We start from the raw sequence: 15,805 nt of genomic DNA, 5'->3' as shown, positions 1-15,805 counted from the left end.
CAATTTAGTTTTTACATTACTTATGTGATTTTCAGACAAGTTGCAATAATTTGAAGATTGCATTCCATTCCATGTAACAATTTAGCTCTGTAAGTTTTACATTGTCTGATTTCCAGAAGAGTTGCTATAATTTAAATACATTCATTTGTGTTTATTCTTTTACAGGAATCTGACCCTCATGAAGTCTATATCCAATTTATCAACTTTGGTGGAACAGGTCTCTCTATTATAGCTCTGATCACACTGATTTGTGTCTACTCTTGTGTCAAGTAAGTATGACAGTTATTGGACATCAGTTGGTACTCTTTTATTACATGTAATTTTAATATTCAAACTTCTCTTGATATATACACATATTTTGTCAAGTTTAAGAATTACTGTATCAAAATATGAGTGGTCTATCTCTTTGGGAAAGACCCAAAATTGCAATTTGCCATTGGTGTGGGAGCTATATAGGACCCACAGTACAGGCTCAAAGCAATTATTCCACTATAACCTTCCCAGTCTGTAGGTTGGGATTATTGGTATTAATTGTAATGCAATAAACCAACTGGAACGGTATAACAATTGGCAGGCATGTTGACGGGCAGTTCTAAGATGACAGCGGGACAGGTCTCTAGTTCGATTCCACAACCCGTTATACCTATCATCAGTTTTACTGTGTTATCTTGCAAGTTGCCCTGTGGAAGTCTCCTTTTTGTGGACATAATTTTATTTAAATGAGGATGAGTAATGTCGTATTGCATATGGTCTATTTCAGGTGGTTTTACATTTTTTATGTGCATGTCCAAAGTGTAAGAGTAGAAATGGTAACAGGTGTTTTACGCTTGGTTAATATTGAACTAAATTGTATTTCACTCATTTTGAAATTTATTATTCTAAGCTTCTGTACATTGAGCTATACAGAACGGGAATATATTTGTTTGTTGTTATTTTCACGCTAGCTACTTGAAACAGGTGAAAAGTGCACAAATGTAGCATGAAAATTGCCACTTAAACAGTACATTGATTTGATCCAGTGCAAGTTTGATACAGTTTGGAAGGGTTTTTTTTTTTTTGGTGGGGGGGTTTGGGGATAGAGTTCAAGCTTTGAAGTGATTTGATGTTTCCATCCTGTTGCATCTGTTGACTTTTTACTGAAATCTCTTTTTTTTTCACAGGGCACTACACACTACACGTAATGTGATTCATATCAACTTATGCGTTGCTATGCTGTTGGCTAAGTTAGGATATGTCATGGTGTTCATGGCTAAACTTCACCCGGTAAGTCTAAAATGCACGAGCTTATTTTTTGTTTGATTCATGTGGGAGATTAAGGTAATGTCTTCCATAGCCTGCATATGAAAATCTTGTCCAGAAAGGGCTTATTCACTCATTCCTCTCTTCTCGTTTGGATAACAACAATGCACTTCTCTATGGATTACCAGCAAACCAACTCTATCGTCTTCAGAAAATTCAAAACACTAGTGCTGCTCGAATTCTCACTTTCACCAGAAAATCTTGCCATATCACACCAATCCTAAAGGAACTGCATTGGTTTCCTGTCACACAAAGAATTGTTTTTAAACTTATGTTGATTGTATATAAATGTATTAATGATATTGCTCCGTCATTTCAGATTGCGTGTAAATCTGTAGCGGTTTGTATGCAGTTTTTCTACACCGCCTCATTTGCCTGGATGCTGGTGGAAGGGATCTATCTACTCATAGAGATGGAAAGTGTAGTGGGGGCGTACTTCAGAAAACATAGGCGCTACTTGGTTATCATTGGATGGGGTAAGTTGTCAAAAAATCAAAATTTCAATTGCTTACATTTTTCTCATTCTCTAAGTAGCTTGTCAGATTTCTAATAGTTTCTTTATTCAACACAAGTGTGTTTTTTCCTGTCGATTATAATTGCATCAACAATCGTATTACAAAATTAGCTTTGTGTGTCCACTCAATGTCGTCGACATTCTAAAATCATGTCATCACTGCTAATAAAATGTCAATCAGGCAATGAATGAAGTTGAATGCCTTCTAACATTTTCTTAAAATTTTAAGATGATTTGGAATCTGTTATAGTTGCCACCCCCACGAAAATATTGAAACGTTTTGTTTAATTCAGCAAATTTATAAATTGATGAATGACAAGAGTGCGGTGTTGTGTTATAACAATGAAAATTAAAAATTAAAAAAAGTAACCATTATTGCATGGTTTTTTTTTGCTATGCAGGTGTACCCGCCATGATCATGGGAGTGTCTGTGGCATTACATTTTGACAGCTATGGAACTACAGATCGTAAGTCTAGTTAACTGCATTGCCCCCCCCTAGCATTTCATTCTTAGTTGGTTATTAGATTTATTCACAATCTAAGTACAGACAAGATGTGCAGGGGTGTCCTAGGCTTGTGCTGGTATTCAATATAATAAGGCAAGAATTAAAGGGTATTTTGTGATTCTAGCATCCTCTTTTTAGGACATAGTTAGTACTATAGTTCAGTAGATAGATACCCAGGAGTAGATATCCACACAAAAAGCTTATTTCCAAAATTTCAGTTGAATCAGATATTGAATTTGCAAGTTACGCAGAATAGCATGTATTACGATGACCCATAGGTCACTGTATTGCAATTTCTGGCAAAATACATATTGGACGATGTCTTTGCCAAATGATGGAATCTGCAGGAAAGGTTATGCACACATTATGGTGTAGTCCTATGTTTCTGATAATATAAAAATCTGTTTTGGACTTGGAGGGATGAGGCTGTAGATCATGAAGTGCTCCTTAAAGCAGAGATGCCACTTTTCCGGTTTTAAACTGAATTCAGTTTTTTTGCGAGTCCAAATTCTCTCTTTCTTTTTTCTTTTTTTTTTCTTCTTTTTTTCGGCCCATTTTGGAGCTTTTTGGCCTGCATTCACATGCTTTTTCACGTGTTTCTCACCAGTTTCAGGTTTTATGAGTGAAACTGAGAGGCATCTCTTTTTAAGAATCAATGATTAATGATATTGTGATATGTTTCTCTTACAGGTGTTGGGTGACCTTTGAGGATGGTACTGTATACATGTTTGTAGGACCTGCATTAGTTATTGTCTTGGTAAGTTTTCAAATCATAATTGATGAAATTCTCATCCCAAATTAGTATTAATATCCACTTACAAACAGAAACAATCACTTATGTTGAATTCTATAAGTGCATGTTTATTATTAAGTTGACTTTTCAAATTGGAAGTGTGGGAATCTAAAAATATGATAAAATATACCAACAGTAATTTTATTTAGATTTTTGTGTGACAAATCAATAAAATATACTCACTGACTTGAGCTTTAGCCATCAGGCTGATGGCTTGATCACAAGTGATCTGGTCCACTGCATTTCTTGAAGTGTTTGGATGCACTCTCACTCCTCGGGATCAAAGTTTGTTTTCTGAGTCATGGATATGATCCATCGTGACTCAGAAACAAACCGTGATCCCGAGGAGTTGATTGCATCCAGCCCCTTCTTGCGGAAATGCAGTGGACCAGATCACTTGTGATCAAGCCATCAGCCTGATGGCGTAAAGCTCAAGTCAGTGAGTATATTTTATTGATTTGTCACACAAAAATCTAAATAATTTGATCTACAATCCTACCGATGCATCTGTTTACGGATACCAACAGTAATATGTGACATGATAAAGGGAATGAGTCACATGTCGACCCTGGTCAAAAATGAGTTTTATACATGTTTCTAAAGGGACATTCAGAACTTTCAGAAACTGAAAACGCCATGTTGATACAACTTTTCTTTCCAAGTTATGTCAATTTATCAATTGCTGAAAATGATATAAAATAAAAGAATTTGAACACTTTCTTTGCCAATATCTCAAAATCAACATTAGTGACATCCGACTCATTTCCTTGATCGTCTCACGTATGCTGGTGCAGGGTGATATGGAGTGCAATACGAAGAGATGAATAGACTAAAAAAATGTTTGTAATTATAATTAATTGTGGCATGATTTTGAAAATGATTGTATTTATAAATTTTGGTATCAAAGACACAAGTGTTAGAAGATGTGATTTTTTGAAATGGAAATAAACAGAATGCATCCATCATTAAGTAATTTTCTGTTAACCCAAGAACTGTGTGATCAAAGTACTATTTGCTTTAGGTCAACATGTCCATGGCATTGCCTATCACCAGACAAATATTGATGATGAAGATGACAAGAATTATCATATTATTATTATCATTATTATAATTATAATTTATTGCCTTTTGTATAATTATTGTTTCTAAACGTTATTATTATTACAGATAAATTTCCTGATTCTAGCCTTTGTTATGAGGCATATCGATGATGTTGCTGCTAGAGACAAAGATCACTTTTCTTCAAGAAGGTAATTTTTGATATTTAACAGGCCTCGAAGTAAACTTTATAAATCTAATGATATGTACTTAAGTGTACGCAACTGGGATGACAAACTGCAAAATTTGAGAAATTTTGACCTTGCGTATTGAAGAAATATAATTGGTTACCAAAAAGACCTAAATTGTATTCAGAATGCATTTCGATATATCTAATGTGCTCTCTAATTGTCCCACAAAAAATACAGTGCAAACATTGCTATCCGATCCCTTAACTCATCTGGCTGTTGATTTTCTTTTGCAGGGCAAGTGTTCGTGCTACAGCAATCTTACTACCATTACTAGGCATTACATGGGCATGTGCCATGTTGAATTCCATGTACACTACCATCGTCATCTTAAGATTTGCATTTGCTGTGCTGAACTCACTTCAGGTAAGATGACCAGTACTTGTCATGTGTAATATTTTTAAGTATGGAACTTAATGCTCTGCGTGTTAGCCATAGCCTTCAACATAAAAAATCCAAGTTTTGAGATATTTTCTCAAAATATTACGAGTTATCTCAAGAACCACTGAACCAATACTAGGCTTGTTTGTACTCATTTTCTTGCATTTTTCATGTTGATTCCAAATATGGTAATGAAAAATTACAATTCTGATTTTTTTTAAAAGAGAGTTAAATTAAAAGGGGTGGTCAGATTTTTTCATATCGTTGTTGGGCAGGAATAACCTCCTGTGTGTCATTGACCCCTGAACATGTTTAAAGCAAAACTGCCTATGTAACCCGCTTGGCAGTTTTGCTTTTAAACATGTTTAGCCACAAGTACATAGAAGGTTTTTTCCTGCCCAACAACAATGTTGTGTTTTGCAAATCACATTGAGACCTGTACCAAAATAATGTGATTCCCAATCTAACTGACCGACCTTGTCTTCCACAGGGTGGTTGAGACAACCAAACAATCATTTTCTGTTGGCCTTATCTATATTTTTATATAACAGGTCGATATTCCAAAACGTTGTTAGTCTGAAAACCCAATAAAAGTATATAAACCCTAATCTTTATCCTAACCCTAAACTTCACCCTAACCTATAACCTAAGCCCTAGCCTAACCCTACCCTGAACCCTAACTTTAACCATTTTCTAACTAATGACTCTTCAAACTAATAATGGCTGTTCCCATAATTTCTAGTAGCAGTGTATCTAATTCCACAATTTTGCTATTTTCTTAAAATTTTCCATTCGTTCGATGATCAGTGCATACTGCTGATGAATAATTGATCAAGTTGATTTGTTTTCTTGTAGGGAGTATTTATCTTCTTATTCCATGGTCTTGGTAGTCAAGAGGTAAGTGTAATTACAAGCAGCATATCTTATCAAAAACAAGGCATTAACCACATGGGTACTACTGCTTATCTTACAAAGCTCCTGGTTGGTTAATTGCATGATATAATCATCTCAGTAACCAATCAAAATATAGCTTTCAGATCTCTTAGTAATTTTGAGCTTAATCCTCTTCAGCCCTACTGACTATTCTAACCACATCTCGTGATTGATTCATTACATGATATAGGCCTTTTTGTAACCAATCGGCATAGTTTTAGAGGCAGGTCATTTGGCCGGTATTGCCCATTGTCTTAATAAAAGTGAACAAGTAGCTTTTGAAACTTCTAATTCTTTAGAGGTGTGTAAAATCACCTCTAGTTTTATTTTGATTTTGTTGCTTTCAATGTTTTTGTTGTTTTCAATGTTGTTGTTTTCAATGTTGCTGTTTTCAGTGTTGCTGTTTTCAATGTTGTTTTCAATATTGTTGCCTTTTCAGTGTTGTTCTTTTCAATGTTATTCTTTTCAAGATTGTTGTTGTTTACAAAGTTCTGCTCTTGTATTTGTTTTGCTGTGCTTAAAAGAAAAGAAAAATTGTGTTGCAAGTATCAACCTTACATTTGTTGTTTTGCGCCTACAGATCCGTATGGCCTTGAAGAAAGAAGACCTAGAAGTAGAATTCTCTAAAGTTGAGAAAATCAAAATTGTAAGTACATTTTATAAATTTGAAGCAAATAAGGTTGCCTTTTTTTGCTATTACAAAATGGTATACAATTAAGTAGATGTTGCAATCATGTTTTTATTTTTAATAGTTCTTTTTGAAGTCTGCACTTACATAGGAAGATACATAGGAAGAAGAAGACCTTTTTTGGCTTTTACTATATCTCACCGATCAATCAGTTCAGACCGATAGCAACAATTTCATGCTGAACTGCCCGATTAGTGTTGCGCAATATATTGTGAATGTATGTATAATGGCAATTTTACATGTTTGTATGCACCATACCGCGGAAACATGGCATATTGCCTCAGGGGATCGACGCTAAGTCAGGTACCGCGTGAGCAAACTCAAAAATAGTGCAAACAGCGCGAGCGTACACAAAAGAAACTTCGCGCATAAGATAAGCGATGTCGCCAGGTCTGTACGCTGTACCGGCGTCAGCTGAATTCGAGTACGCTTAGAGGGCACAGGCATGGAAAATTCCAATCTGTGTATTAATAATCTAAGGTATGCACTGTTTGCCTTCTCTTTGTTAGTTATTAGCTGTTTATTATCAAATCAAGTTTAATTCAGCAGCAATTACTCCATAATGTTAAATTCAATCTGACTTGATTTCTTGACAGAGACAAGAACGAATTGCACAGGGCAAAGAATCTGCAGCACCCCCTCTGCCTTCATGTAAGTAGATAAAGTACCTTGTATTATGTTATAAATATAACATAAATAATGTGTTCATTTAATAAATTCATTACGTTCGTCAAGAAAACTAGAAATATGTATAAAAACAAATGTGACTTACATAAAGTACCTTTGACAAGCGAATAAGCAAAGCGCTAGAAGAGGAAAGATGAGAAAAGGAAAAGAGCTACACAGTGTAAAGAGAGCGACACTGTGTCCAGAGGCATACTGAGTGGAGTTAGAGGTGTAATTTCCCCCACTTCCCCACTCCTAGTACGAAATACAAGGACAAAATTGACCAAAAGTTGTGTGTATCTTCCTTTGGACCAGTTTTGGCAACAATTGTCCTCATTTTGGCCCATTTTAGTATTAAATTTTTTGTGCAGAAAGCAGTTGTTTGCAGAACTGAAAGAGAAATATTATTTATTGGTTAGGGTGTGTTGACAAAATAAGGGAACACCCTTGAATGAAAAAAAAAGATCTTGTTTTGTATAATTACATACCAAAATGTGGAGAGAGGATGAGAGACATTGACAACGAGAGAATGAGAGAGAGTCAAAGAAGTGCAAGAAACATGAAATTAATAGATCTTGAAGAATTTATATACATCTCAAGTTTTTTATTCTGTCTGATTTGACCTCTTCCATTGCAGATGTTGCTTAAGACCAGTCTATGACCAGTTTTCATCCATGAGAAAGGCGCCCTCCAGAGCTAACTTGAAGGCACTATCATCAAGCTATTATTTTTCAGTAAAAATATTGAATTGTTTTTAAGGAATGACTTCAAAGTGAAGGATAAGTCCTTAGAATTGTCAGTAGGTATTTTTTCATATGAAAATTTTTTTTGCGAATATGACAATTTTAATAAATATAAAGCCCTGTTCATTTGTGAGCAGCTGAAAGTGTCCATACAGGCCGATGTTTCCAACCTCAGTACCATTTGCTCGCCTCAGCGGCAGTTGGGATTGGATTAAGAATTTCCTTTCTCTTGACCGAGAGGCTACAGTAAAATTGTTCACTTGATTTATCTGCAATTCTTTCCATAGAGGCCAGCATGCTTGTATAGGCTTTTTAGCCTGGCTTGAGCATTTTGTTTGAGCCTGGTCCCATCAGGACCCAAGCATGTCTCCATATGGAGTGACCATTTAAACAAACAAGCAAACAAACATTGACTAAAATGTAACCTTACAATTCTTAGGTCATATCATCTTTCTTATTTGGCCAAATTTTTATGATTTTACATATCTTTTTCGAAATTAAAATTAAAATTGCTCAAGAAGTAAAATAATAAATACAAATAATGTACAAATGTAAATAATGTGTTTTTAACAAGGATTTAACTGGTAGAAGTAATCACATTGTGTTGCAACATTTAGATTCCCATTAATATTTTGTAATGCAAAATGAATAATGCATCCTGTATTCAACCTACTTAGCACCCTTCAGTCACTTTTGGGGGTGCTTATTAAAACAATGATATGCAAGTAAAAATGGTATTACCACTCATAAGACTAAAAAAATTGTTATGTCCCAAAGCTTCTGCTCGCGTTCATTTTTCTTAGTGCGCCCAAATTCATTATATAGTTACCTTTTTCTTTTGTTTTTTAGTTTTTTGCCATAATATCATGAAATTCTGAGACAAATTTGGAAGAAAAGGTACTTGATTTGATTCTTGCATTGTTTAGGTATAAAACAATTGATATTTGTACTTCAATTGTGTAAATCAACCACAATTTTATGCTGTACTTTTGAACACTCAAAAATTACATCTCAATTCAAAATTTAGTTAAAAAAAATTCTTTAAAACAGATAAAAATCTTTAATAAAAAAACTCATTCTGCATTCTTTTTTGAAACTGCCATATGGGCTTTGAGACATAACAAATTTTTTTAGCCTAATCATTACAAAATTAGATAATGCTAAGCTGGAAGATTTAGAATGGTAATTTTATTTTGACATTTGATGGAATTTAGTTGTACAGGTCCATTGACAAGGGGGCATTGGGACAGTTGTCACTTTTAAAAAAAATTGTAGGAGAGTAGGGGCACTAATTAGGGTAGGGGTACTAGTTAGGTTGAATATGGTAATGAATATTTCCTTTATTAATAAAAAAAAATAATATGTAATTATGACAATGTATAATCAGTTGTATAATAATGAATGTAAAGAAATAATGTATAATAAATTTGTAATTTACCGTGTATAATGAAAAGTGTAATTAATAATGTGTAAAATATGATAGGAATTGAACATATTGTAGAATAATTTTCAGATATGTTAAAACATGAATAAGCCCAAGATGGCCTCTATTCAACCATGAGTTGTTAAAACAAAAACAAATTATTAAATTATTTAGAAATTAATGTTTAAAATAGTGCAGTACTAATCTTAATGTTTGTTATTGAAACCTAACTGTCAAAATTGTTTCCTATTAAATGTAATTAATGTTTAAAGTAGTGCATTACTAATCTAAATGTTTGTTCTTGAAATCTCATTGTAAAATAATTGTTAACTACTAATTGTAAAATTGTTAACTACTAATTGTAAATCTTTATTCCTTTATTCTTTTGCTTCAACATCTATCTATCTATCCATATATCTAATGGAAGAAGTAATGTTTTTCAGTTCCAAGTTATGTTTGTTTTTACTTATTTATACCAACAAAAATTTGACCCATATTTATACCAGAGGCCCCGATATTTAGCAAAATTCAACACAATTTTGTGAAATTTTTAACAACATTTCAAAAAGAAATTATAATTTGGTCTTCATTTAGGTGAAATTGTCTTTTTTTTTTTTTTTTTGAAAAAATGAATGAGTTTTATACCAAAAGTGACCAAGCAAAGGAGTCACAAGCGCCCTGAACATGAGATCCCTATTTGTGGCGCATCCTTGTGTGGTCATTTGTACTGAGTAGGAAACATCCCTACTAAAACCAAACTTGAACCATTAGTCTTATTGTGAACTGTGTAAAAATCTTATCATCAAGTCTTTGTGTAACTCTTTGGTGGGTAGTATTTTTACTGTCTACCAAACTTGTTTTATGAAGTGTGGTGAATTTAGTTGGAAATTTTCTTTAAAATTAATATAAAGTAAAGTAAGACATGACATTGCAATTAAAAGCAATAGTCAAACTGAGCTGAATCAAAAACCATTGTAATTTATAAATGTAGTAAATTTAGGTCTGGCCAGGACTGATTCCCCTTAACAGCTTTGGGAAGGTGAGCTTGAAACAATTATCTCATGCTCTTTTAGTACTTTCATGGCGTTTCATGCGCTTTCCATTACATGGTTACAATCTGACAGAACTGAGCCAGTCATAAGGGGTTGTGCAATTATTATGTGTAACCCAAAGGGGTGTGAATTCCAAAAATGATCTGCCAAAAATGTCTTGTGACCCTCCTATTGACATGTTGAAATATATGTTGCCCTCTCTCCTGTTGTGCCAAAAAATCTTTGCCCCCTCTTTACACATGTTAAATATTTTGGAACTCTAACAATTTTATCAATTTTAAACAAATTAAACAATTTTAAACAATTTAAAAATTGTCAAATTATGAGATTTGAGTGTGGTGAGCAGGAAAATTGACAATTGCAAACATTTTTTGACACCTTTTGGGGCATAATATTGCAAATGTGCCTGAAATCACTTGCCACACTTAACCTTTTGACCTGTCAAAAATTGGTTGTACCCCTCTTTCTGAAGCTTTCCCCCACCCCACCCTAGAATTCACGCCCATGGGTACAAATAATTGCACCTCCTCAAAGTTAGGGAAAATGTGCAATCAAATAAAACAACTGTATAATTTGTATACAAATCCTAGGTAAATAGACAACTGTAAAGTGTATGTAAATTAGTATCTAAATCTAAGGAAAGTTTACAATTGTATAATTTGTATCTACATTTTTGGAATGTAAATAAATGTATTTGTAAATATGTATACATTTTGTTTGTTTGAATATTCATGTGTTTTCATAGTTCAATGAAGGTTGTACGAAAAAAAGGTCATGCGACCCTTTATCAATTTTCAAATAAAAATTTTGAAAGCATCACAATTATTTTTCTGGAATATATTTTAAAATTAGATTAATGCCCGAGATGGTGCGTGTGGTGCACCGTGTTAATTTAATATAATTATGATGCCAACATAACCGGTAACATGACGTCTGCCTTACACCTTGGCCGTAACATAATTATATTTAACGCTTCATTTTATCAATTACATTCTATTTTGTATGATGTGTATTCCATGTTTATGACTCGGCAATTTTTTTAAATTATTTTCTGTATGATTGTATTTGATTCAATCCAAAGCAAACACAATAACTTTTTCGTATGAACATGCTCAAAAGGGTGCACAAAGGTTGCCCCAAAACATTTAAATGCCTTAAATTTCTGAACAGCATGACACAAATTGAGAGAGGGAGAGAAGAGAGAGGTTGAAGGTACTAATCACAGACGGAGGACTTGGTGAAGGAGAATCACCGTATAGCATATCTGCACAAAAGTGCGTTTCCAGGCGCCGGTCCCCATTCAAAACGAAGCAATATAATGACGCCGGACGGATTGGAAGTTTTGGACTCACATTAGTCCAACGAAAGCGCTGTTGCCGAGCAGAGTGTTCATGATATTGGTAGGGTTGACATGGCCGCTTGGTTTCATGACCTACCGTACCCCCTTTTTTTTTTTAATTTTTAACAAGCAGTTAACATCATCATCAAGCCAATATTATTGCCAACGGTACATATTAAACATAACATTTGGACCTATAGGCCAAACTGTAGATAGTACAGCGGCCCTGATTTGGTAAAATGATCTAACTTGAAATTAAAATTGCTGTTTCGAGAAAAAGAGCTTTTAAGTTTGAACACTTGACGTTTTTCTCTTTGAATAAAATAAATTATTAAACAGATCTAATGTCTTAGAAAATATAAAAATCTCATTAGTTGGTGGCATGGTGGTGATTTGAGGATGTCACCAATGGAAAGAGCGCCCTCACATTACCCAAGATATGGATTTATCTCAAAATGTCCAAATTTCAAGTAGATCGTTTTACCAAATCAGGGCCGCCAGAGACCAAACCCAAAATATAAATTTAAAAAAATATATATGGGTATCATGAGCCAAAAGGTAAATACATTCAAGAATATTTTAATAACATATTTAGGGGTCCAAAAGAAAATAACATCTCCAAGTAACATAATTATACAGGTGTCCAAAGTGGCATTTGAGTTTTGGGCACAAGTGGGCCTCAGAAGCCAAATATTGTAAAAACAAAAAAGTAAATATGTATGGAAACCGCTTCAATTTAAAAAATAAAGCATGCAGTTGTGGGCCAAAGACCTATATAGGGCCTACTGTGTATCAAAATAGCTCAAAATAAAGAAAACAGTGTGAAAAATGTCTCATAAAAATATGAGGTATTTGATCCAAATGGTATTGTTGGTAAGTGAATCAGCATCTTGTCCTCCCACAACTGGAAAATGACTGGCGTGTAACCTTTAATAACAATATTAAGAAATCTGCGGCTATTTTCGTGAGCCGAGCAAAAATGCAACTTGAAATGTGTATAGGCCTACGCATAGGTGGAAAAGTTATAGAATCGGACTGATACTTTGAAATGGGCGATATTGACCATAAGGCCCCGTATCCATAGGCTGTTCCCTTGTGGCGTGTGCCCTTGTTCCGTGTTTACTTTTTCCCATGTGACCTGCCACACAGACAACCTATGGATACGGCCACTAAGCAAAACTGTCTGTGTGGCAGGTCACATGGGAACAAGTGAACACGGAACAAGGGCACACGCCACAAGGGAACAGCCTATGGATACGGGGCCTAAGACGTTGTCCTGTCACCATAAGGCCTCGTATCCATAGACTGTTCCCTTGTGGCGTGTGCCCTTGTTCCGTGTTTACTTTTTCCCATGTGACCTGCCACACAGACAACGAACCTTTGTTTTGCTTAGTGGCCGTATCCATAGGTTGTCTGTGTGGCAGGTCACAAGGGCACACGCCACAAGGGAACAGCCTATGGATACGAGGCCTAATGGGCAGCAATGCGCTAACCCTAACCTTAAAAAGATCGATATTTACATACATAACTCAATATACATTTTATAAAGCAATAATATCATATTAGATAGTTTCAAACCTGTTTTGTTTGTTTGGTTTTTTTGTTTGGTTTTTTTAAAATAGGTACTAGATTTGATTTTCAAATGAAATATTGACGCCCACACGGTCACATCTATATTCGCTATTCGTTTTGGGTTGGGTTTTTTTGTTTGTTTGTTTTTTGGTGTGATTTTTTTGTTTTGTTTTTTTGTTTTTTTCATTGAAGATTTGATTTTCAAATGAAATATTGACGCCCCGTCTATTCGTTTATATTATACTTTTTATTTTAGAATATTATTGTGTTGCTGATGTTGACACAAACGTTGTGTGATAGAAGGACGCGAAAAGGCTGAAAGGCCAACTATGCATGGCTTGACTAGAAATTTCACACAATTTGACTTTACATAGGTAGATGGCTAACAAAAATGGCTATAACCAGTCAGTGTCGCACGCGTCATGAAGCCCGTTATGATAAGGATAATGAACTGAGTGCAATGCATTCGTCAAGATAATCGCACGCGCCGTGGAGTTATTGCATTTAGCTCGAGAGCCGATAGGCTCAAGAGCTAAATGCAATAACTCCATGGCAAGTGCAATTATCTTGACGAATGTATTTTACACGAAATACATTATCCGTCATACACTGAGTGTAGGCCTATTAAAACAATAGACAATATTAATTGCTGCATTCATTTAATTTATATTAGTTTTAATATTAGGGAAAATATCTTACATTTTAAAAACACCGTCAGGACATTGACCAGCTACGTAGCATTTAACTGGTAAAGAAACTCAAACCCGTATAAGTTAGCTATCAATGGTATCGATTGCGCCACACGTCATACTTTAGTAACTTATTCACGCATGGTTTGTAACCAATTGACTTTATGTTGTGATCATTTAATATCGTGGTTTCGAACACAGAGAGCACTGAACCAGTTGGAAACGATCGATTTAGATGTCCGACTAGTACTACGGTGAATATCAACTGGACTTTATAGCTCTATAATTTGAACTTTAAAATCTACTTATATTAAAACACACGACATTGGGATTTAACAATTTGTTCAGTATTATCATAGGCCTTCAAACACATGTGTTTGAAGGCCTATGGTATTATAAAGCATGATCATGATATTATGCGCTAGTGTGTGTTTCCAGGCCCGGCTATGTTATTTTAGATATAGGCCTACATGTATTTCATTTGTAAAATGCTGAATATTTTGCAATGGTGTCATCTTGTATAATTATGATCCACCTGTTTTTTGTCTTTTTTAATTAATAGAAGCTCGATTATTCTCATTTGATGTTTGATTTATTTGAGGTCATTAATCATAATTTATGACAATGATCTGCCCTTTGCACGAGCGATTGCCGAATAGGGTGCAACTCTACTAGTCTTATTACAAGACTGCCCTACCCCAACCCTAAACCCTAACCCTAAACTCCGTAAACGAGGACTGGACTCAAGTCTAACGAGTTGCACCCTATTCGGTAATTGTACCCTATTATAGAACACCGTTTGTAACTATACCATTTTAACACCACAGAATGTATATTCGTACTTTTTTGATGGTATATATACCGAACAGACAATTATATAGTAATGTTACCTCTGTGTCGAAAGCGCCACCTAACTCTACTATATAGTTATGTGAAAGTAGTATTTCTAGTATTTGAGCGTGCACGTATTATCTAGAATCTATTGTTTAGCGTGCAGGTTTTAGATAATGCATTGTTTAGCGTGCAGGTTTATATAATTTGGGCTGTGAAGGGTAGTTCGCGAAAATAATGCACGGGAGAAGAATACATAACGATGAATAGAAACGGGCACTAGAAGTGTATTTAAGGGTATACGAGGTATTGTTGGTCGAAGCAGCAAAAAAAAATCAATTTTCATTATCTGAATCAATATATTATTGAAAAATAACACTTTGGTGTTTTGCAAAAGTTCATTCTACAAATCATATACTTTGAAAACTTGCTTAATTTATTGTTGTTAATGAGTTATGTACGTTTTACAAAAGTGTTGTTGTTTCGGCCCTCTTTACACCATAACTCAAGAACCACAGGACCTACAAAAGTATATCTGTGATATTTGAGTTCTTCTACACGCTCGCTATGAATTGAGCAATGCAATTTTTGCTAAAGCTCACTACCATTCGCAAGATGCTGTGAACTACTTTGTTTTGGCTGCTTCGACCAACAATACATCGTATACCCTTAATACTCAAGTTCATTAATTCTTTCCGGCCGTAAACATCTTTCTGACACTTTACTATGCAAATTGATATGCATAACACAATCATTGAAAACAGCGTTGCTTTTATTTATACGGTGTATTATATTAAAGGTAATCATTTATATAACTTTATGTAAAATTTCAAAGTTTTAGGGGCCTGAGCTTTCGATCCTAGCAGGATCTTTATCTAGGATCAGCTCAGGCCCTAAAACTTTGAAATTTTATAAACAAACTATTTTTGTGGATAAGCAATTTACAATAGCTCACCATTTAACTTTATAACTTTAAGTACATAACTACAAAGTTAACTAATCGAGGACTTAAATTTAACAAACTTAAAATTAACAATTTTTAATAATTGCCATAAATTTGAATTAAAAAACCCAAATTATTTCAGGACAT

The 15,805-nt window shown here is 34.4% G+C and overlaps 1 protein-coding gene across 1 annotated transcript in view; it reads left to right on the top strand.

Moving 5' to 3' along the window:
• Nucleotides 1–7,912, top strand: part of LOC140172580 (uncharacterized) — a 63,581-nt gene extending 55,669 nt beyond the window's left edge. Inside the window, 11 exon segments of the mRNA XM_072195721.1 lie at nt 166–269; nt 1,161–1,263; nt 1,619–1,775; nt 2,215–2,284; nt 3,010–3,076; nt 4,280–4,362; nt 4,635–4,764; nt 5,635–5,676; nt 6,293–6,358; nt 6,997–7,051; nt 7,704–7,912. Of these exon segments, the coding sequence (XP_072051822.1) occupies nt 166–269; nt 1,161–1,263; nt 1,619–1,775; nt 2,215–2,284; nt 3,010–3,076; nt 4,280–4,362; nt 4,635–4,764; nt 5,635–5,676; nt 6,293–6,358; nt 6,997–7,051; nt 7,704–7,714 (888 nt within the window). The 3' untranslated portion in view covers nt 7,715–7,912.
• The last annotated feature ends 7,893 nt before the right edge of the window (nt 7,913–15,805 follow it).

Source organism: Amphiura filiformis, chromosome 16, assembly GCF_039555335.1.
Source record: "Amphiura filiformis chromosome 16, Afil_fr2py, whole genome shotgun sequence".
Taxonomy (NCBI): domain Eukaryota; kingdom Metazoa; phylum Echinodermata; class Ophiuroidea; order Amphilepidida; family Amphiuridae; genus Amphiura; species Amphiura filiformis.
This window is presented reverse-complemented; position numbering and strand designations above follow the sequence as displayed.